The 21,540-nt window shown below is 39.8% G+C and overlaps 1 protein-coding gene across 1 annotated transcript in view; it reads left to right on the forward strand.

Moving 5' to 3' along the window:
• Nucleotides 1-8,919: 8,919 nt before the first annotated feature.
• MAN1A2 (mannosidase alpha class 1A member 2) overlaps nucleotides 8,920-21,540 on the forward strand; it is a 175,571-nt gene continuing 162,950 nt past the window's right edge. Inside the window, exon 1 of the mRNA XM_017869826.1 lies at nucleotides 8,920-10,029. Within this exon, the coding sequence (XP_017725315.1) occupies nucleotides 9,728-10,029 (302 nt within the window). The 5' untranslated portion in view covers nucleotides 8,920-9,727. The remainder of the gene's footprint in view (nucleotides 10,030-21,540) is intronic.

The raw sequence follows: 21,540 nt of genomic DNA on the forward strand, positions 1-21,540 counted from the left end.
AAAAAAAAAAAAAAAATCCCTTTATTTTTCTAAACTCTGTTCTGGGTGAATTCTTTAGTACATCCCTTTAATTCACTACTTTTTCTCTTCAACTTTGGTTAGCTCCAGACATCTTTTGATTTCAATGACCATATTTTATTTTCAAATTTTATTAGTTCTTTTCATATTTGCCTGTTTTTTAATTCAGCCTGTATAGGTTCCTTAATTTCTTGTCCTTTCAAAATGGGTGCTATGCATCCACTTATAAAATATCAAATTCAAAAATACTTAATTTAAAAATATTTGCCAGATAGTTCCACAGAATTATTTTTATTTGGAGGGAATACATGCTCTGAGTGTTCATTTTGTTGGCTATCTTTCATAGTATTAGATATTTTTATGTGTTGAAACTTGGTGGTCAGGCTCATTTTGAGGGGAAGCTTTTATTGGCTTTTTCCTGTTTTGTTTTAGTTTGTTTATTTTTTCTCACTCCCTCTGGGCTCACCTCTCCATGCTTAGTGATTTTGCCTCCATGTGTCTCCCCAGACCTCCATTCTAGAATTGGATCTAAAGCTGACACCTTGATGCTGCTATTCCTAGTGATGCCACAGGCCAAATCACATGGCCAGCTGCTTGACTTCATTCCTTATTCCAAGGCTGTGTCTTTGTTCTTCTACTTTCCCAGGTAGTGGATTGGCAGCGGTTTATTTTCAGCCACCTTTCACGAGTTCCTGGCTTCAAGCACCAAGCCTGGCTCCTGCCCTCAACTGAAGCATCTGTAATTCTTTTCACCTTGCAGGAGACAATAATCTTGGCTTTTGAACCCGAGACCCTAGTGAGTTTGTAGCTTCAGCCTTGCTGAATGCTTTCTGTTTGGTTCCACTTTAGATCCATGAAAATGATCATTTTGTTCTTGAGCCTGGTTATGTCTTTTTGGTTTTCTCTATTTTTTAGCCATCATTTCTCTTTGTGTGGAGGAAAAGCAGTAGATGAAACCATGGTGTTACTGCACCAAGTTGAGTAGATATATTTCTGTGTGTACTTCTCTATTTTTACCTCTCACCGTCGCTACCTTACAGTTTATGTTCTAGCCGTAATGAACTACTTTCAGTTTCCAGAGGGTCAATAAATCGCATGCCTGTCTCCCAACCCCCAACTTTGGATGAAATAAGACAACAGACGAAAGTCAAATAGAGACTTAAAAAAATTGGTATCTATATTATATATATCTCTATCTGCCCTTATGCTTCATTAAAGATGAGCTAATAAAACTAGGTTCTAGATCTGTAACCCAAAAGGGCTTGCCAACATTCTCTGCTGACTCTCAACCCCCACAGAATCTAGCCTTGGAACAGCCCACTAAAGGGGAAGTTTGGGTCTGCAGCCTAACGTGTTTAACCAAGATCATTGCACTGATCTAGGGCAGAAAGCGAAAAAAAAAAAGAATGAATTTATTAGATTAGTTCCACCCAGTCGAGAACTATGAGGTAATTAATGTAACAGTACTCACCAATCAAGTAACTCACTCCTGAATGTGAAGAATAGTGGTATAAGAAGCCAGAACTAGTATTCCAGTAGAAATTCCCCTCTCCTCCCATGGAAGCATGGTGCCAAGGGAGAGGAGGTTCCCTTAACACCTTAACACACAGGCCATGCTCTTTCTCATTCCTCTAAGTCTTATCTTTTTCCTTCCTTCCTTTCTCCCTCCCTCCCTCCCTCTTCTTTACCTCTCTTTTGTTTTTTTCTTTTCTTTTCTTTTCGAGACAGAGTTTTGCTCTTGTTGCCCAGGCTGGAGTGCAATGGTGCAATCTTGGCTCACTGCAATCTCCACCTCCCGGGTTCAAGAGATTCTCCTGCCTCAGTCTCCTGAGTAGCTGGGATTACAGGCATGTGCCACCATGCCCAGCTAGTTTTGTATTTTTAGTAGAGACAAGGTTTCTCCACCTTGGTCAGGCTGGTCTTGAACTCGCGACCTCAGGTGATCCTCCCACCTTGGCCTCTCAAAGAGCCGGAATCACAGGCGTGAGCCACCGCACCTGGCCCTTTTGTCTCTTTCTTTTGAGACAAGGTCTTGCCAGGTTGGAGTCCAGTGGTACGATCTTAGCTCACTGCAGCCTTGAACTCCTGGGCTCAAGCTATGGGAGAGGAGGTTCCCTTAACACATGCCATGCCCTTTCTCTTTCCTCTATTCCTTGTCCCCCCTCCCTTCTTCCCTTCCCTTCCCTCCTTCTCTTCCTTTCTCTCCTTTCCTTCCCTTCCCTCCTCCCCTACCTTTCCTTTCTCTTCCCTCTCTTTTCTCTTTCGAGACAAGGACTTGCTATATTACACCTTGAACTCCTGGGCTCCAGCTATCCTCCACCTCAGCTTCCTGAGTAGCTAGGACTGCAGGCGCACACAACCGTGCCTGGCTAATTTTTAATTTATTTTCGTAGAGACAGTCTCACCATGTTGCCCAGGCTTCCAAAGCTGGGATTATAGGTGCGAGTCACCTCACCTGGCCCCTCTAAGTATTTTCAAAGGCTCTTCCCTCCTCTCTTTATCTGCCAACTCTTACTTTTTCTAATGCCTATAATAAAAACAATAGTTAATACTTATTGAATCCCAACTATGGGGGGGAAGCACTATCACATACATACATTATTGAGTTTAATCCTCATAACATCCCTATGAGGTATGTATTTTTAACCTGATTTTATGGATGAATAAATTAAGAACAAGTAAGATTTCCTTTGTTTCCAAGATTGTGCAAGTAAATGTCAGAGGCAAGATTAGGCCCAGGTTTCTCCAGCTCCAGAGTCCATGTTCTTTTCATCATATACAGCTGCCTCTCATGTTTTATTCATCTCTGGATGCCTAAAACACAGCCTAACACCAACAAAGAGTGAGTGCTCAATAATAATGAACGAACATATAAGTCAATGAAACATCTTTTCAAACTAGCTGCCTAGAGTGGATTTAAAACTATTTTAATATAAGGATTTATAAAGAATTCCTAACCTCTTTTGGAGTCAAATTCCTTTTCATAAAGGTGGATATGAGGATCCAGCTTTGAAGGTTACTGTAGGGTTTGCTAGGTTTGATGTATCTCTGCAGTCACATCTGTCCAGCCCTTCCAGTTTTAGGTTTTCTTCCCCTGGCTAACCAAAGAGACATCTTCTCTGCTGGTTTCGTTCTGCTTTTGTCCCTGTCCCAAGCTTGTTGCCTACCTGAAAGAGTGGGTTCTTTCTAGTCCCTGATCACTTATACTTGTAAAATGACTGAAACTTCACATACTACTACCAGCCACAGTACCTCCATGTAAAGGCACGCTGTGTATTAGCCAAGACTCGATTGTAAGCTACAGAAACTAATTCTGACTGAAAAAGAAATGGATAGGCTTATATAACTGAGAAGTTCAAAAGATGAACTAGCCTTAGATATACTTGGATTCAGAGAAGCAGATTTACAATGAGCTCATTGAAGTTTAAATTTCTGGGTTACTAATTGTTCGGTCCTGTCTTAGGCTCTGGGAGAGGTCCTAGCAACGTGTTTACATAATCATGTTTTTCTAAATCTTGTAAAAATAAAATATTTCAATCATGATTGGTTAAGATTGTGGTTTCTTTTCTACTCTGATTTCCTGTCACACTGCTCCATTGGTTGCATGGGTTGGGTGGTGTTGGTGTGGTCTCAGCATTAAGACATACTCACTTGTAATGGAATTCAGTTTAGCAAAATCCACTTTTTTTTTTTTTCTCTGTCGCCAGGCTGCAGTGCAGAGGTGCAGTCTTGGCTCACTGTAATCTCTGCCTCCCGAGTTCAAACGATTCTTCTGCCTCAGCCTCCTGAGTAGCTGGGATTACAAGCGCATGCCACCATACCCAGCTACTTTTTGTATTTTTAGTAGAGACAGGTTTTCACCGTGTTGGCCAGGATGGTCTCAATCTCCTGACCTCATGATCCACCCGCCCTGGCCTCCCAAAGTGTTGCGATTACAGCATAAGCCACCACACCAGCCCTAAAATCCACTTTTAGAATTCATTTTGTATTTGTAATTTTGTATTATTTTTCTTAAAGAGGACTCCTCAAATTATGTATGCTTCAGGCCCCACAAGACCCAGATCCACCCTTGCCAGGGGCTCGAGTGAAACCACATGGATACTTTCTCTCTCAGTGTTTCAGCTCTTTTCTTCTCTGTTTGCTTCATTAGTAGCAAACGTCCTCACATGGTGGCAAGAAGGCCATCGGCAGCTCTAAGGTTACAGCATGCTCGGGGCTGGTAATTCTAAGGAAGAGATACCACTTTTGCTGATGACATTAGGAAATGACCTACGGAGGGTTTGCAATAGCTTGGTTTGAGTCACTTGCCCTTCTCCAAACCAATCATTATGGCCGGGGAAATGTGGAACACAGGTTAGTCAAATCTGGGTAGCATCCCTGGATCTAGCTGATGACGGGATCAAGTGCTATGGTGGGTGGTTGAGAGATCATCCCAATATAGACTCATAGACTAAGACTGGGGAAAAGATAGTTTTCTAAAGGGATGCTAGACAAACTGGAATTTCATGTTTCCAAGTCACACAAACACTACAACTATCAGCAACCTATCATTTTGAATAGAACAAACAAGTCTTTAGAGCATTTTAGAAACAATAGCTCTTGGATCCTTAAACAGTCCTATAAAATAGGTAAGGACTATTATGTTTTATAAATAAGGAAACTCAGTAAGGAGTTGAGCTAGGTTTGAAATCCATGTCTTTTGACTCCTAGTGCAGTACCTCATATACATTTAAAGAGCTTCATTTTATTAATGGATTTAAAGAGGTAAAACATTGCCTGAAATAAGAGGGTACTGCCTGTGAAAGCACAAATACCATCTATCTCTTTTGATTACAGAAACATGTTGGCAATACCCATTAGTCATTCTGAACCCATTTTACTTGCAATGTAATAGCATTGCCCCACCATTTTCACTTTCCTAGCTCAAGAGTGTTGCGAGATTAGGCCAGGCAAGCTATTTACTGGAAGAGTAGAGCAGGAAATTTTCTGCGTAAATGGCAGAAAAACCAGCTATGGGTGCCTGCGCACGCTCTGTTCCCTAGGCTGAAGCATGATCCTTCTCTTATGGTTCAAGGCTCAGCTCAGGTGACACTGGATTGGGTAACTTTCCCTGACACTTTCCCAATCCACCTCCTCTCACTCTGGTGGCTCCTTCAGTGTTCCCATAAAGCCCGTGACACTTTGCTCCAACAGCATTCTTCCCACCGTCCTGTAATCATCAGTGTTCATCTATTCCTCCACACCAGACTGCAAACTCACTGAGCATAAGGATTCTGACTTATTTCTCCAAATCTCTAGCACCTAGTACAGGATTTGTTAAATAGTAGTCCTCCAACAAATGAGTCTTTTATAAGCAAATGAGCCTCAAGTACTTTGGCTCAGAGAGGCATCCAAGCTTTTTTGGCTTTGCTGACTTTCATGGATCTAACTTGAGGGCTTCATAGCACTGAACCTCAGTTTATCCCTGACCTCTGAGGAAAATGCCTCATAGAGGAAAGCAAGAGCGGAAGGAGCATGGCTGAAGCCTGTTGTTTCCCTACACATTCAGTGGTCACGTCCAGTAATTTCTCCTCTACTATCTTCCTTGTACATTTTGGGCACCAGTTGGAACAGGTTACATAAGTAAATCAAAAGCCTCTTTTTGCATACCAGCTTTTTTTCCTGTGGCACTTCAGTTTCACTTAAAACAGAGCTACGTGTGTGTGTGTGCGTGCATGTGTGTGTTTGTGTGTATAATAGGTGTGAAAATGGTTTCAGTAATAGAAAACTCAACATATGGTTGAACAAATACAAGTAACTTCCATATTGCAATACACGAGTGGATCTTAGGAGTGGTCCTCTAAATCTGTAGGAGTAAATTTTGTTAGTAATTTATTAATTCTGATTTCTAAAATATTAATTTATATGGATTTGTAAAAGGGAAATCATCACTTCGGAATCTCTGATCACAGGTTAACTACTCTTTGAAAATGAAATACTCTTTAGACTCTCTGGAATGAAACCCTTCCCTATTGTACATGTACACACACATACACACATACATAGAACAGGCTGCATACTGTTTCTGCTGACTGCCTTCAGATGGGCCGGTCTGTGTGTTCATCTTGATACGAGTCAGTCCACCTATTTGAAATCTGACCTTAACTTTTTCAGGCACCAGTTCCTTTGTAATTTTTATTTAATGGTAAATATAATACAACAGAACACAATGCAGAAAATCATATGTAATACCAGTATCTTAACAGAACAGGTGCAATCTTTTTCAAATATTCTTTGTCTTTTTATGTTTTTAAGTGCATATAATCATAATGAATACATTTGCAACCTCCTTTTTTTTTTTTTTTTTTTTTGAGACGGAGTCTGGCTGTGTCGCCCAGGCTGGAGTGCAGTGGCGCGATCTCAGCTCACTGCAAGCTCCGCCTCCCAGGTTCATGCCATTCTCCCGCCTCAGCCTCCGAGTAGCTGGGACTACAGGCGCCCGCCACCATGCCTGGCTAATTTTTTGTATTTTTAGTAGAGACGGGGTTTCACCGTGTTAGCCAAGATGGTCTCGATCTCCTGACCTCGTGATCCTCCCGCCTCGGCCTCCCAAAGTGCTGGGATTACAGGCTTGAGCCACCGCGCCCGGCCTGCTTTTTTTTTAAACAACACATTTCTTTAAAAACTCAGATTTGCCTTTAGAAGAGTGGATATATGTAATACTACATATACAATATTTTCATTGGTAGTGTAGGAGTATGATAACTGACGGTATCATCAAGGACTTTAAAATTGCTGGCTGCATTTGGACGTCTGCAATAACCCCTAATTTAAATTGTTTTTACTCTCATGAAGGAAAAATGAATTTTGCAAAACAGACAAGCAAAGAAAAAGGGGTCTTCTCCATCAGCCGTGAGGTCTTACTTGCTCAAGCTATACTTGTCAACTACGTTATGTCAGGTTTCATGATTGAAATCTCTTGTGGTTACATCTGGTGTTAACCTAGGTAATATTTACTTTTCAAGACTTATATAACTTGCTATTTCATTCAGAGTTCAGTATTTACTTTCTCTGTGAACTTTTCATGGAAAATAATGATCTCAACAGCAGGAAAACAGTGTGTTCTTTTTTCCCCTCCTTTGGCTTACAGTCTCAACATTAGAGACTTATTCTTAAATGTTGGCACATTTTACAGAGACACATTGGGAAGGCTGAAAGTTTTTTACATATACTCTTCACAACTGTCCACCATAAATCTCACTAGGGACTGGGCACTCCTTGCTTACCAGTCTCCCTGGGTGAACTGGTGAGAAGTGACCCTCAACATTTTTACTTTTTATTTGGTGAAGCAGGATCAATGACAATGACTTCTTTTGTCATGTGGTAGGCAGTTAGATATGCAGAGCTTCTAGAAACAGTGCAGACTGGGAGACTGGAATGTAGTTACCAAGTGTGCCAATGAATATGAGATTTTTTTGCTTGATTTTTAAGCTAAGGCTGACTTACTCTCCTGACATTTAAGGGCCTCCTCTCCAATTCCCAGTTATCAGTAAAGGATGTGTACACAGAATAACAATATTAGAGCAAAAACCACCTGCAAGTAAATCGGATACAAGAGTCTATGTATCTTGCAAGGAAATCTTTTGCACTTAATCACAACATGGCTCTTCTCAATACTATGGAGAACAGAATTGATTCAGAATGTTTTCAAGCCTGAACGTAAACAATATTGTTGCCTTTTTGGGTTTCAGCACCTCCTTATTCATCCCTATTTTTTTCTTTTATGGGAAGAGTGGTGGTGAGGTGTGTGAAGATGATAGAACGTGCCCCAGAAACTGAACCAGGAAGAGGCGCCTGTCATATCGGGGGTACCTAGATTCCTCTGAAAGGAAGCCCAGCTGAAGGAGCGGGGTCACCACTTTATTTTAAACACATAACATGGCACATGTTGGTGCTCTCTCTCTCCATTAATGGAGCCTCGTGAGCATGGGCTGCATGGAAGTTTGAGACCCTGTTGCTGAATCCTCGGGCCTGATGGTCTATCACTGAAGACAAGACTTCCACAGAACCACACTAAACATTAACCTAAGCCATCAGAAGCCGTTAACTCCGGTGACACTAAATTTCAGCGAAACCTTAGCGACCCACCCCCTCACTCCCTCTCGCCTAAACGCTGGGTCAACCCCACGAACTGGCGGTGGCAAGGCCCTGGGCACCAGTGAAGTTCTCCGGGCAGCGCCGATCGGCGATCTTCTCTTCTTTCGCGCTCAGACGGCGGAGGCAGCAGGACGATTTCGGGCTGCTGGAACCGGCAGCCGCGAGAGGCCGGAGCCCGGGCAGCCGGGCGGGGTGGGGGAGGGGCGGCGGCAGCGGGGCCGGGAGCGTGCGCGCGCACCTTACACTCCGCCACCCGGGGACGCCCACTCGCGAGTCGGGGCCGGTAGGCCGGCCCGGGCCCCGTCGCCCCCGCCCTCCGGTTCCTCTCCAGCGTGAGCCCAACGGGTGTCGGCCCAGCAGCTGCTGCGCTCACCAGGCCTGGGGAGGCAGGGTACCGGGACCGGGCCGCAGCCCCGCGCGGCGTGGGTGCGCTGTCTCTTCGGCAGCCGCCGCCAGAGCGAGCAGCTGCGAGCCACCGGAGGCGGCGCGAAAGAGGCCCCCGCGGCCGGGCAGGAAGGAGACGCGGCCGACCTCTGCCTGCCCGAGGCGCGGCTGCTCCCGCGCGCCCTGGGCCTCCCGCCGCTCCAGGGCTGAGTGAGGAATGAGCCAGCGCCTGCCCTGGGCTCTCGGAGCGTGGGCCGCGGCTTGGCTTCTTAGGCGCGGGGGCTCGGCCACTGCGGCCGGCGGCCTAGCTCGGGTAGCACGCGCCGAGGTTCACTGAACCAGCCGCGGAGAGGAGGAGGAGGAGGAGGAGGAGGAGGAGGAGGAGGAGCTCCGCGGGGCGGCCGCCGCGCCCCTCCCCCCGTACACGCCAGGGCTTCTCAGTGGCCGCCGGAGCAGGAAGTTCCGCTCCCTGACAGACCCGTGCGGTAGCAACAGCGGCGGCGGCCGCGGCGGCTGGCCGGGCTCAGGTATTTCGGACCGCGATTGCCCTTCGCGCCACCCGTCAAGTGGGCAGCCTCAGAACTCAGCCGGGCGCCGGGAAGCGCGGGCAGCCGAGAACTCCTTCCTGCTACTTCGCCCAGCGCCCCTGCTTCGGCTTCCCAGCGAGGTGGGAGACCTTCCTCCCTGTTTGCAGACGTCCGTGGGAGACCCTTATTTTTTTCAGCGCTAAGGTTAAGAGATTCTGGAATAGAAGCGTCGAAGGAGATCAAGTGAACCTTCTACAACTCCTCGGATGTCGCCAGGCTCCCTTTCGGGGCGGAAGACTACGTTTGAGCATCTCACCGAGGTGCAGGAATGGAAGAACCCACCTTGCAGCTTTTCTGCAGTGTGGCTTGCCTGATTTACCCCTGGGAATGAAGAGGAGGCTTGTAATAACCCAGTGCAGTACAGATGTTAAAGAGGATATCGCAGAATCTAAACTTGTGATCGTTTGGGGGAGGTCACACACGTTTCTGAGTGGAAATGGACGGGCGTGAACGACGTGCCCTTTTAAAAAGCACAACAATCCTTTAAGAGGAGCGAAATTGAGTTTTCCCATTTCGGCCAAGATTTTGAAGACAGTTCAATGTATTGTACATTTGACATAAGATGAGAACTTTCTAAAGTATTCTCTCCGAGAGCGTAAACGATGACTACCCCAGCCCTGCTGCCCCTCTCTGGACGTAGGATACCACCTCTGAACCTGGGGCCGCCCTCCTTCCCACATCACAGGGCTACCTTGAGACTTTCTGAGAAGTTTATTCTTCTCCTTATTCTTAGTGCCTTCATCACCCTGTGTTTTGGGGCATTCTTTTTCCTTCCAGACTCTTCAAAACACAAACGCTTTGATTTGGGTTTAGAAGATGTGTTAATTCCACATGTAGATGCCGGTAAAGGGGCTAAAAACCCTGGAGTCTTCCTGATCCATGGACCCGATGAACATAGACACAGGTTTGTTTATTTCAGAAGTTCTGGTACTAACATTTGGCAGAGCAAGGTACGGTGATTGGATCGAATCTGTCTTTTTTTTTTTCCTTGCAGTAAAATGTAATTTTCCGAGTGGTAAGAATTGTATTACTTCAACACAGGCTGAATAAAACCATAGACTGGAGGGACTCGTAGAGTCCTATCTAAGTCGTTCTTCTCTTTGGTTTTATGTAAGAAAAACATTTGCGTTCAGAGTTGTTGTGTCTAATGTGGAGATCTGAGAAGGGAGGTACGAAAACTTAACCTAAAGAAATGGTGACATAAGCTGTGCCTGCATTTATTAAGAACGTGTTGCAGTCAGTCATTTGTGCCACCATGTGAAATCAAAGCATTGAACCTTGACAGCTCTTTTTTGTTTGCTCTCCCAGAGGGCTCTCATTTTCTGGCTTGTAGTTGAAGCTTAGTAGTGAATCTTAGCCTTTTAGGATGACAAACGTGGGCAGAATATACCTGTCATTTCTTAACGTGAAAATATCCTGGTTTTTGTTCTTTTTTTGGGGATGTGTGTTGGTGCTCTATATGAAATCAGTTAAAAGGTATTGAATCCTAAGTTATTGCACTTTGTGAGGCTTGTAGACAAGACTTACTTTTGTAAAATTTAATTTTGCTCTCTTTTAATGTAATAGATGGACTGTGTCAAGCAGCTGTTAGAATTTGGTTGATTAAGGGGTTCACATTCTTTCACATCACTAAATCTAAAGTGAGCTCTGGAGAGAGCATAGCCAAACTAGGATAAACTGGGAGCTCTAGTTACAATTTTATAATTTTATATTTGTACTCAAAAGAAGAGTTTGGGAAAGTAGTAGACTTTTCTTAGACCTGCCATCTTTTCCCTGTTTCTTAAAATAATTCTTGAGTATGTGGGAAAAATCATGCTTGAATTCAGTTCTCATCTGATGATAGTTTTAACTTTTGTCAAGCACCGAAAAGCTTAGGTTCACATGTGAGCCTACATTAAATATTTGGGAAAATGCACTGTTTTATGAGAACTGGTTTTTCTTTTTTTCTCAACCTAGTTAATTCATTACTTGTGTGATGGTTCTTTGACTTTTGGGTGAACTTTATGGAGTAGTTGTTAATTTGGAATTTTTGCCATTTTCAACTACTGTACTGGATTTCTTTAATTTTACCTTGTGTTTGTTGTGACTTTAACAATAAACACTAACATGATCTGTGAAATATGTTACTGAAAAATTAACAGTGAAAATAGTTTTCCTTGAAAATCTTATTTCCCATGGTATTTGTATGACCTGTGAAATATATTGAGAAAATGTGTTAAGGCTGTTTTTAGAGCTGTTTCACAGCACTCACACATTAACATTACTTAGCTCTATTATTAATAGTGTCTGTCATGCACTAAGCAGTTTAGGAAACACATTTTGCATGGTCTAAAAGTTTAAAATAATATGACCACATTTTAGTTGAAAACATTTACACAAAATTCTCAGTAAATGGAGTTAAAATATGAAATTTGAATGAAAATACAGATATGTGCCTTTTATTCACATTTTTAACAGTCTGTATAAATAGTGTAAACAAGAATTCTTAAATTTATAAAGCCCTTGGATATATATGCATATGTATTTAGCTATCTAAAACTACTGGGTTCCTGAGTTTGGAATGAGAGATTGGTTGTTTTTCTGATAGCAAGGAGTGGTTTGTGAGCCATGCCCTGAGTTTTGGCTAGTAAGAGTCTGGATAGCAAGAGATACATGTGAGTCTGGATAGATTCTAATGCAGTTTTTGGAATCGGGTCGGTTCCTGAGTTTTGGAAAACAAGAATTCAAATAGAGTTCAGGTAGCAAAGGATCCTTGTATTATCTCTTTATATTTCTGTGGTTATATCAGTTTACATTTGCTTTAGCATATTATTTGCTGTTGTTTACTGTATCAGAAAAGAGTCTGTAGTAATAAACTTTCTTTTACTTTGAGCAAGGAAATACATTTTAAATTAAGTGTATGTTTCAAATGTGGAAACAGAAAATATCAAATGTGTAAACATTAACTTATTTAAAATAACTCAGAAAATAACATTTTACAGTTGGTACTAAGATCGTAGGTATTTTGGGTATGGGTCAGAATTTACCTAATTTAGAAAAAACAAATTGTCAGTTTATCTTAATTTAGTGTGTGTGCATTTAAGGGTACAGGATAGAGAGCTGAGGAATGTTACTTTAGCTGATAAATAATGGAAAATAAGTCATGGCCACCATTTCTTATTTGCAGTACTTAAGAAATACTTGTTTAGTTAGTATTTCTTTATTAATAGATTAGTATAGTAATTTGGTGTTTAAGTTCTGGAGTCAGACAGTATAGATTCATACCCTAGCTTGCCACTGATTAGATTTATGATACTGAGAAATTTTGAAACTCTATGTTGTTTCCTTTGTATGCTAGTGGCATGTATCCACTGTACAGATTGTTTTATTGAAAGAGATAGTACATGCAAAGCACTTAACATAGTTCCTGACATTTAGTAAATGATCAATAAATGTTTATTATCATCAGTGATTATAATTTTAATGGATTATTTTTATTCGGAATCTGCTTTCCTTTAAATACTGTATATTTTCTGAAAAGTTGGGTACAGTTTGATTAATATTTAAAAGTATATACTAGAATCTTACTGTCTAAAGGAACATTTTATAACTGATTGGCAACAAATGTATGCCTACTGTGGCAGGCCCTGCTTTTATGGAACTTTCCATCTAGGGAGAGATGATGGGCATTAAATAAATAATTTTGATTTTGAGGTGTGATGAATGTTATGAAGTTGTACTCAGTGCTATCAGAGCATGTAATGAGTGACCTGGTCTATGGAGTTTGGGGTGGAGGGGCAGTGGGAATAAGGAAGACTTCATTGAGGAAGTGTGCCTCAGAAACATAGAATGAGTAGGAGATCACTTAGTGAAGTAGAATTGGAGGTTGAGGGGAGTTATGGTCAAAGCAGAAGACACAACATGTGTGAGAGCCCTAAGGCAAAAAAGCTTGGCATCACTGAGGATCTGAGAAATGTTAAGTAGGGCTGTTGCAGAGTGTGTGGGTCTAGGTGATGAGACTAGATGAGAGGTCAGGTTTGGCCTGCTTACAAGTTTTTTGTCCTCCTTCTTCTTTTTACAAAAGTTCGAATTAGTTGTCAGCATTCACAGTTCAGGAGATTTCATGTAGAAGTCTGGATTTCTGATTTTTCTTGAAAAATTAGAGGTTATGGTAACATCCAGTGTATTTTCAGATGGTAATATTGAAGCCACAATCTAGTAGCAGTTGCTCCCTCTAGAGGGGGCATGTGCCACTCAGAGTGCAAAATAAGTAAATATAAATGAATCGATATTTAACCTGGTTGTTGTTGAGTTTGCAAATTCTAGTCAGGATTCTAGACAGTTTGTAGTTAAGTATTTTGGTCTTTATCATAAGTACTAAGAGAAGTTATTGAAGGATTGTAATAAAAGCAAGAGAATGACATGATCACTTTAAACTAAAAAAAAATTAATCACTTTGGTTGCAGCGATTATTTACTGGATGGTGAGAAGCAGGAGGATAACAAGTTAAGAGGGTCTGGGTCACAGAGGATATATTGGCTTAGACGACAGTGGTGATAGTGGAGAATGAGATAAATTAGTGGAGAAAAGTGGTTGATTCAAGAGGGATTAAACTATTAAGTTTCACAGAAAATGGTGGTTGGTTAAATATGGGGCTAAAGTAGAAAGAAAAGAGAGTCCAAGATAACTTCTAGGTTTCTAGGTGACATGGCCATGGATTAGTAAAGAAATATATACTATATTTAATTAATGCTTTAATTTATATTAGTGGTATTACATGAATTTAGTATATTTTCATGAGGAAACCAATATGTTCCCTTCTATTAAGTAGTTCATAAATAATCCAGAATTTTTAAGCACTATAGATACACTTTATAGATAAGGACATACTAAATGTGTAGTTTGGTTTTGATTATGGTTATTTATAGTATTTATGATTTTGCAGTACCCAAAACCAGAAGTGGTTATAATATACATGTTGTTATATGCTGATATACATGAAGTAATGTACGTAAGGTATACTTTGTATACATAATAGATCTCAATAATTAAAACTTACTTTTTTTAAAACACTGACATTTGTTTTATATAATGGCATTATATAAATGGGCTTTGTGAGTTAAAAAAAAAAAAAAAAAGAAAAACCCAGCTTATGAGCTGTTTATTTGAGTAGCTACTAAGTTTCACCCTCCAGTCAGAATTTTGTTAGTCTGAATTGAATACTTGAGGGTCAGGTATATGTCTACCTTTGATCGTTTCCTCAAAGGGGAAGAATATAGGCATTGGAGGTATAAATAAGGCTGCATCTTAGTTGTACTAACTAGCTGTGCGACTGCTAGACGTAATCACTCAAACCTGTGTGCTGTCCAATACCACAGCCATTAGTTATATATGACTCTTGCACTTAAAATGTGGCTAATCCAGGCTGCAGTGTGCTTTAGTGAGTTTCTCAAGTTCTTTATGTCATGATTTGTGTTTTTTTGCTTCATTCAGTTTCATTACAAGGGTAGAGATTTCAAATCTCACTATTGCAATTTTAATTTTCTTGTCATCTTTCTTTGTCTCATCCCTCTTCTAGACCTTTTTTTTTTTCTATCCTGTTTTTTATTTGGGGCTTTCTGCTCCAGTGTGGGCAATGTCACATTGTTTTATCCTCTCCTAAGTCCGCTGGATGTTCCATTTCCCTTATAAATTGCTCATGGTTCTTTTTCCCACTTCCCTTTACTCAGACATGAATTATTGTGAGGTCTGTTTATATTTGACATTTGTCAACAACAGACTGGTGTAGATGCCTTTGCTGCGTTTCTTTTTGGTCCACTTGTATACTGAATGAATACCCTTTTCTTCTTTGTAGTTGGAGAGAACAAATTGATCTATACAGCTCTCAATCTAGTTTCCTCTGTTATAATGGTAGCCTCTTCAGTAGTCTCAACTGTTTTGGTGCTAGAATAGGTTTTTGTGTAATTCCCAAACTCAGGGTACATTTGGAAGTGTGGACAGTCACTGAGATTCTTTTTGTCTTGCCTCTTATCACACAGAATGCAGTTGCTCATCAAACTTCACTCGCACAAATACTCCAAGAGTTGCTCTTCTGACAAAATGTAGCTAAAAAGGTAAGAATTAGGAAGGGACTGTGTGGAAAGGGAGATTGAACTGCATGGAGGTCTCTGTCCCATTTCCTCACTGAGACAGAACATTCGGTCCTTGAGATAGGTTACAATTGGAATAAGGTAATAGTTTGGACATTTTTTGTTTCATGAAGTAAGGCGTTGTTCTGGCAAATCTAGATTTTTTTTTTTTTTATAAGTTCTTTCAGATTCTGACAGTAGCTTCGTGATGGCTCTTATTTTTTTGGACAGTCTGAGTTTTCATCATTTTCTGTGCCTTTCACAGATACAGTAATTTAGAAGAGGCTGTATATTCTGGGGTGGCTTATCAGATAACATTTTGTATACGCTTGTTTAAAGTCTACTTTTGATTTGAAACAAAATAACAGTGACTTTGCTTTTATTAGTTCAGCATTATAAAGTCACTGAATATCTCAGTATGTTTCATTCTTCTCAGAAATGAGGAGTATTATTATGGCATGGTTAAAATGCAGAGTGCCAAAGTGTGAGTCCTGATTTTCATGTAGGTCAGTGAGGGTTGGACATTTCAGGAGGTGACATAATGTATAATGTCCATAATAAGTGAAAAGTATTTATTGGATGTAGTTAAATGTTTCAGGGAATTCAAAATGGTTCAAGTACTAGTTTATTTGCTCTAAAAGCTGTAATAACTTTTACACAGTTTCTCTTGGGTTTTATAAGAAGATTTTCAGGGCTGTGAAATATTTATTTTCTCTTGTTAATACTTCTTTTGGGCTTTCTTGATAAAATGTCAAATTCACAATCTCAGAATATTCCTCCAATATTATAATGGGTTTGTATAGATTATTTAGTCTCTATAATATGTAGTTTGAGATTTTGTTTTCTAATATCTCTGTTTACTGTAAATGTTTGCTTGAATTACTTTGAGTTTTTTCACTTAATGTTATTTCTAATAGTGTTTCCTGATCTTCAGGTTCTTGTTAGTATTTTACTTGTTAACAGCTGAGGGTAGCCCACATCCACATGTCTTAGTCAATTTTTTTTGTTGTTAGCATACCACAGACTGGTTAATTTATAAACAATAGAAAGGTATTTGGCTCATGGTTCAGGAGATTGAGAAGTCCAAGAGCATGACACTGGCATCTATCTGATGAAGACCTTCTTGCTGTGTCATCCCATGGAGAAAGGTGGAATGGCAAGAGAGTGAGTGAGAGAGAGCAAGAGGGAAGTGGGCAGAAATCATCCTTTTATCAGGAACCCACTCCTGTGACAGTGGCATTAATTCATGAGGGCTCTGCCCCCAGGATGTAATCACCTATTAAAGGTCTTACCCCTCAACACTGTTGCCACTGTTGCATGGGGATTAAGTGTCCAACACATGAACTTTGAGGAAGACACATTCAAACCGTAACATCACGTATAGACTTGCTCTCTTACCTCCCCTGTCATTAGGTAGTTTTTCTTTTTTTTCAATCTTTCTCATGTACTGTTCATGATTGCATAAAGTGTTTTACAATCATTTGCTTACGTATCTGTCTCTTTCAATAGAAGATGTACTCCTTGAGAACAAATTACTATATTTTATTTATGTTTGTGTCTCTAATGTTTGAAGTACATTTGGTCCTTAATAAAATTATATGCCTGTTGAATGAATGTTGTCCATGGCAAGGTAACTAACAAATTCCATGAGAGAAAATATAAACAAAATACCAGGAAGTATTGAGAAATAAGATGCGAAAGCAGAGGGAATGATGTCTTAAAGTGAGAATACATTCTTTAATAAAGGCCCTTTATAAAAGATAATAAGATTAGGAATAATTTGTATTTTCCGTATTTAGAACATACTCTTTTAAATGTATCTAAAATATTTTGCATGCCCCCACGTGAAATTTTTTTTCTTATTTAGGAAAAAAGGAAGAAAATAATAGAGAATATGTGATGAGTGTTTTCATATATTTTCTTTAATCTTTATGTCAGATTTGTAAGTTGGGTATTAATAATTTTTTTTTTTTTTTTTGAAACAGGGTCTCATTCTGTGGTCCAGGCTGGAGTGCAGTGGCACAATTATAGTTCACTATAGTCTCAAACTCCTATGCTGAAGTGATCCTCCTGTCCCAGCCTTCTGAGTAGCTGAAACTATGGGCATGAGTTGGGACTGCAGGTGTGAGCAACTATGCTAGGCTAAATTTTAATTTTTGTAGAGGTAGGGTCTTACTTGTTGCCCAGGCCGGTCTCAAACTCCTGCGTTCAAGCAATCCTTTTACCTTGGCCTCCCAAAGTATTGGGATTACAGGTGTTAGCCACTGCACCCAAACGAATCTTATTTTTATAGATATGGATACTTTCAAATGGAGCTCATGCCGAAGATTGGAAAGTTGGTAACGTAGAAGCTAAGTATCTTCTAGAAATCAGTAGTACATGGTAAACATTAATTGATTTTTTTTAAAGTGAAAGCAAGTTTATTAGAGGAGGAAAGAAACAAAGGATTGGCTACTCCATAGACAGAGCAGCCCATTTAATTTATTTTTAACTGGGCAAATGTTTTGTTTACTATTGTTCGAAAATTATAGCAATATTTAACTTATATAGGAGGCAGAGGTGGGAGGATTGATTGCTTGAGGCCAGGAGACTAGCCTGTGCAGCATAGTGAGACCCTGCCACTGCACACACTCGCACACACACACACATGCACACAGCTGGGCATGGTGGTTGGTGCCTACCTTTAGTCAGAGGCTGAGGTGGGAGGATCACTTGAGCCCAGGAGTTCGAGGCTGCAGTTAGCTATGATTGTGTCCCTGCATTCCAGCCTGAGAGACAGAGACTCTGCCTCTTTAAAAATATTAACTTCTGGTTTGGGCTGACTCCACATATTTCTTGGATAGGAAAATCATATTGCTACTTTTATTTTCCCTAGTTGTGCAAATTCTGTCAGAAAAGTTTATTTTCACTGCTGTTGAATTTTTGCTAGAACTTTATTCCTGTTGGAACATGATTGTAATGAAGTCTGCACTGGAGTTTTATTTTCAGATTGGGTATTAGGATTTGTCATTAAAAAAAATGTCCTTCAAAGAGGAGTTTTCCAAATATCTGTTTTTGAATTTAATATAGACCAGAAGGAAGGCATCATTATATATTAGAAAGAACATTGGACTCAGTGTTAAGAGACGGGGGCTTTAGTTTCACCATTGTCCTTGGTTGTTGTAGTATATTTAGATAAGCTATTCAACTTCTCTGTGCCTTGATGTTCTTATTTATGAAATGAGGGAATTGATTGAATCTTTAAAGATTTTTTTTCTAGCTCATGCATATGAAATACATCTAATTGTATGAAGTAGGGAACTGAAGAGTGTGCAGTAATTTAGTTCATACATCTCAAATATTACAAAGATAAAATGGATTCTACTAAAGGAATTAGTCTTTTTTGTATATAAAAATTAGTTTAAAATCACTTTAGAAATGACTAAAATTTATTTACATAATATTATGATTATTTATATAATAAAATCTATACCAATTTAAAATGTGAAAATGAATGAAATGACTTTTATACATTATTGTTTCTCATTAGTTTAAAAGTATAGTTTATTGAGCATTTTATATGCCAGCCTGACGGTAGTGGGTATAGTTACAAAATTGTTTTCAGGTGTCATTTCTTGAGCCCAGTTATCAATTACACATCCTCACCTGTTACTTAAGACTTTAGGACAGATTCTGTGGAAAACAGTCCTTGACTGAGGCCTCAGACCCTTTGAAGGCTGTTACTACTCCTGTGGCACAATTTTCTTTGATTTAAGGCTATAATTTCCTTTTTAAAAAAATGTTATTTTATTTTTATTTTTTAACAAAACACACCTGTCATGGGAAGGACTATAATTTTCTAACCTTAATACTGAGAGATACCACTGAAAGTGTTCTCTCCTGTTCTCCATATCTTAAGAACAACTTTTGGTACAAGTTATACAAGTAGTTTTTTTTTAAAAAGAGGAAATTAAGTAATCTGGAGATTACAAAGAACAATGCATCTGTTGTGTTTCCTTTTGACTTTTTAAAATGATCAACCTATTACGTATATCTCTTGGCCTCCCCTTAGTGATATTGCTGTTACCATTAAAAAATATTAGTGACAATCATTTATTCAGCAGGTGTTTTGAGTATTATGTACCAAGCATTTTGCTAATTATTGGAGATTATTAGTGAATGTTACAGAAGATTAATTTTGTCTATTGAAAAATTAAGATCTTAGACTCACATCTTAATATTTTCCTTAAAGTGTATTATTACGTTTGGAGCCAGATTCCAGGAGTCTTAGAGATACCTTTCCATCTATGGGAGGTTCTGGTACAGGCATTTAGGTCATTGGCATTTTTTGAGTTCAGATAAGTTACTGGTTTATCTTTCCCCATTTTTGTTTTTTTTCTAAGATATATTTAATATCATTAATTTATGTTTTTTGTTTGTTTTTGTTTTGTTTTGAGATGGAGTCTCGCTCTGTTGCCCAGGCTGGAGTGCAGTGGTGTGATCTCGGCTCACTGCATCTCCGCCTCCTGGGTTCACGCCATTCTCCTGCCTCAGCCTTCCGAGTAGCTGCGACTACAGGCGCCTGCCACCACGCCGGGCTAATTTTTTGTATTTTTAGTATAGACAGGGTTTCACGGTGTTAACTAGGATGGTCTTGATCTGCTGACCTTGTGATCCGCCCGCCTCCGCCTCCCAAAGTGCTGGGATTATAGGCGGGAGCCACTGCACCCGGCCCTAATTTATGTATTTCTAACATACGGGCTGGGTTATCTGGTATAAAGAAAATGGATGCTGCAGTCAAGAATAGGTTGAGGCAGACATCTGGTCCAGCATGACTCAGGAAGTTTGGAGTGCAGGCATACAACTCTGCTTATTATGTAACCATGCCATGTGAGGCACATTAGGTGATCACCCATGTGCGTTTGTGCTTGGCTTGGAGCCACTGTTGTCTGTGAAAGGTATAATTACCCTGTTAACATGGTACAAAAGGCTCGTGCCAAGGCTCGCTCACCCCTAGAGAGAGAGAGAGAGTAAAGCCATGTTGATACTGTCTATGATTCCTCTAGTATTTTTCCAGCTACCTGCCACTAACCCACCAACTCTCCTCAGACCTCAGTTAGAACGTGACATCTAGAAATAAGAGACAAATATTTTGAAGCTTTTTGATAAGGAATCAGGTAAAAATTAGTTTAAAATCACTTTAGAAATGACTAAAATTTATTTACATAATATTATGATTATTTATATAATAAAATCTATACCAATTTAAAATGTGAAAATGAATGAAATGACTTTTATACATTATTGTTTCTCATTAGTTTAAAAGTATAGTTTATTGAGCATTTTATATGCCAGCCTGACGGTAGTGGGTATAGTTACAAAATTGTTTTCAGGTGTCATTTCTTGAGCCCGGTTATCAATTACACATCCTCACCTGTTACTTAAGACTTTAGGACAGATTCTGTGGAAAACAGTCCTTGACTGAGGCCTCAGACCCTTTGAAGGCTGTTACTACTCCTGTGGCACAATTTTCTTTGATTTAAGGCTATAATTTCCTTTTAAAAAAATGTTATTTTATTTTATTTTTTAACAAAACACACCTGTCATGGGAAGGACTATAATTTTCTAACCTTAATACTGAGAGATACCACTGAAAGTGTTCTCTCCTGTTCTCCATATCTTAAGAACAACTTTTGGTACAAGTTATACAAGTAGTTTTTTTTTAAAAGAGGAAATTAAGTAATCTGGAGATTACAAAGAACAATGCATCTGTTGTGTTTCCTTTTGACTTTTAAAATGATCAACCTATTACGTATATCTCTTGGCCTCCCCTTAGTGATATTGCTGTTACCATTAAAAAATATTAGTGACAATCATTTATTCAGCAGGTGTTTTGAGTATTATGTACCAAGCATTTTGCTAATTATTGGAGATTATTAGTGAATGTTACAGAAGATTAATTTTGTCTATTGAAAATTAAGATCTTAGACTCACATCTTAATATTTTCCTTAAAGTGTATTATTACGTTTGGAGCCAGATTCCAGGAGTCTTAGAGATACCTTTCCATCTATGGGAGGTTCTGGTACAGGCATTTAGGTCATTGGCATTTTTTGAGTTCAGATAAGTTACTGGTTTATCTTTCCCCATTTTGTTTTTTTTCTAAGATATATTTAATATCATTAATTTATGTTTTTTGTTTGTTTTGTTTTGTTTTGAGATGGAGTCTCGCTCTGTTGCCCAGGCTGGAGTGCAGTGGTGTGATCTCGGCTCACTGCATCTCCGCCTCCTGGGTTCACGCCATTCTCCTGCCTCAGCCTTCCGAGTAGCT

The sequence above is a fragment of the Rhinopithecus bieti genome, unplaced genomic scaffold, assembly GCF_001698545.2.
Source record: "Rhinopithecus bieti isolate Rb0 unplaced genomic scaffold, ASM169854v2 scaffold_3040, whole genome shotgun sequence".
NCBI classification, from domain to species: domain Eukaryota; kingdom Metazoa; phylum Chordata; class Mammalia; order Primates; family Cercopithecidae; genus Rhinopithecus; species Rhinopithecus bieti.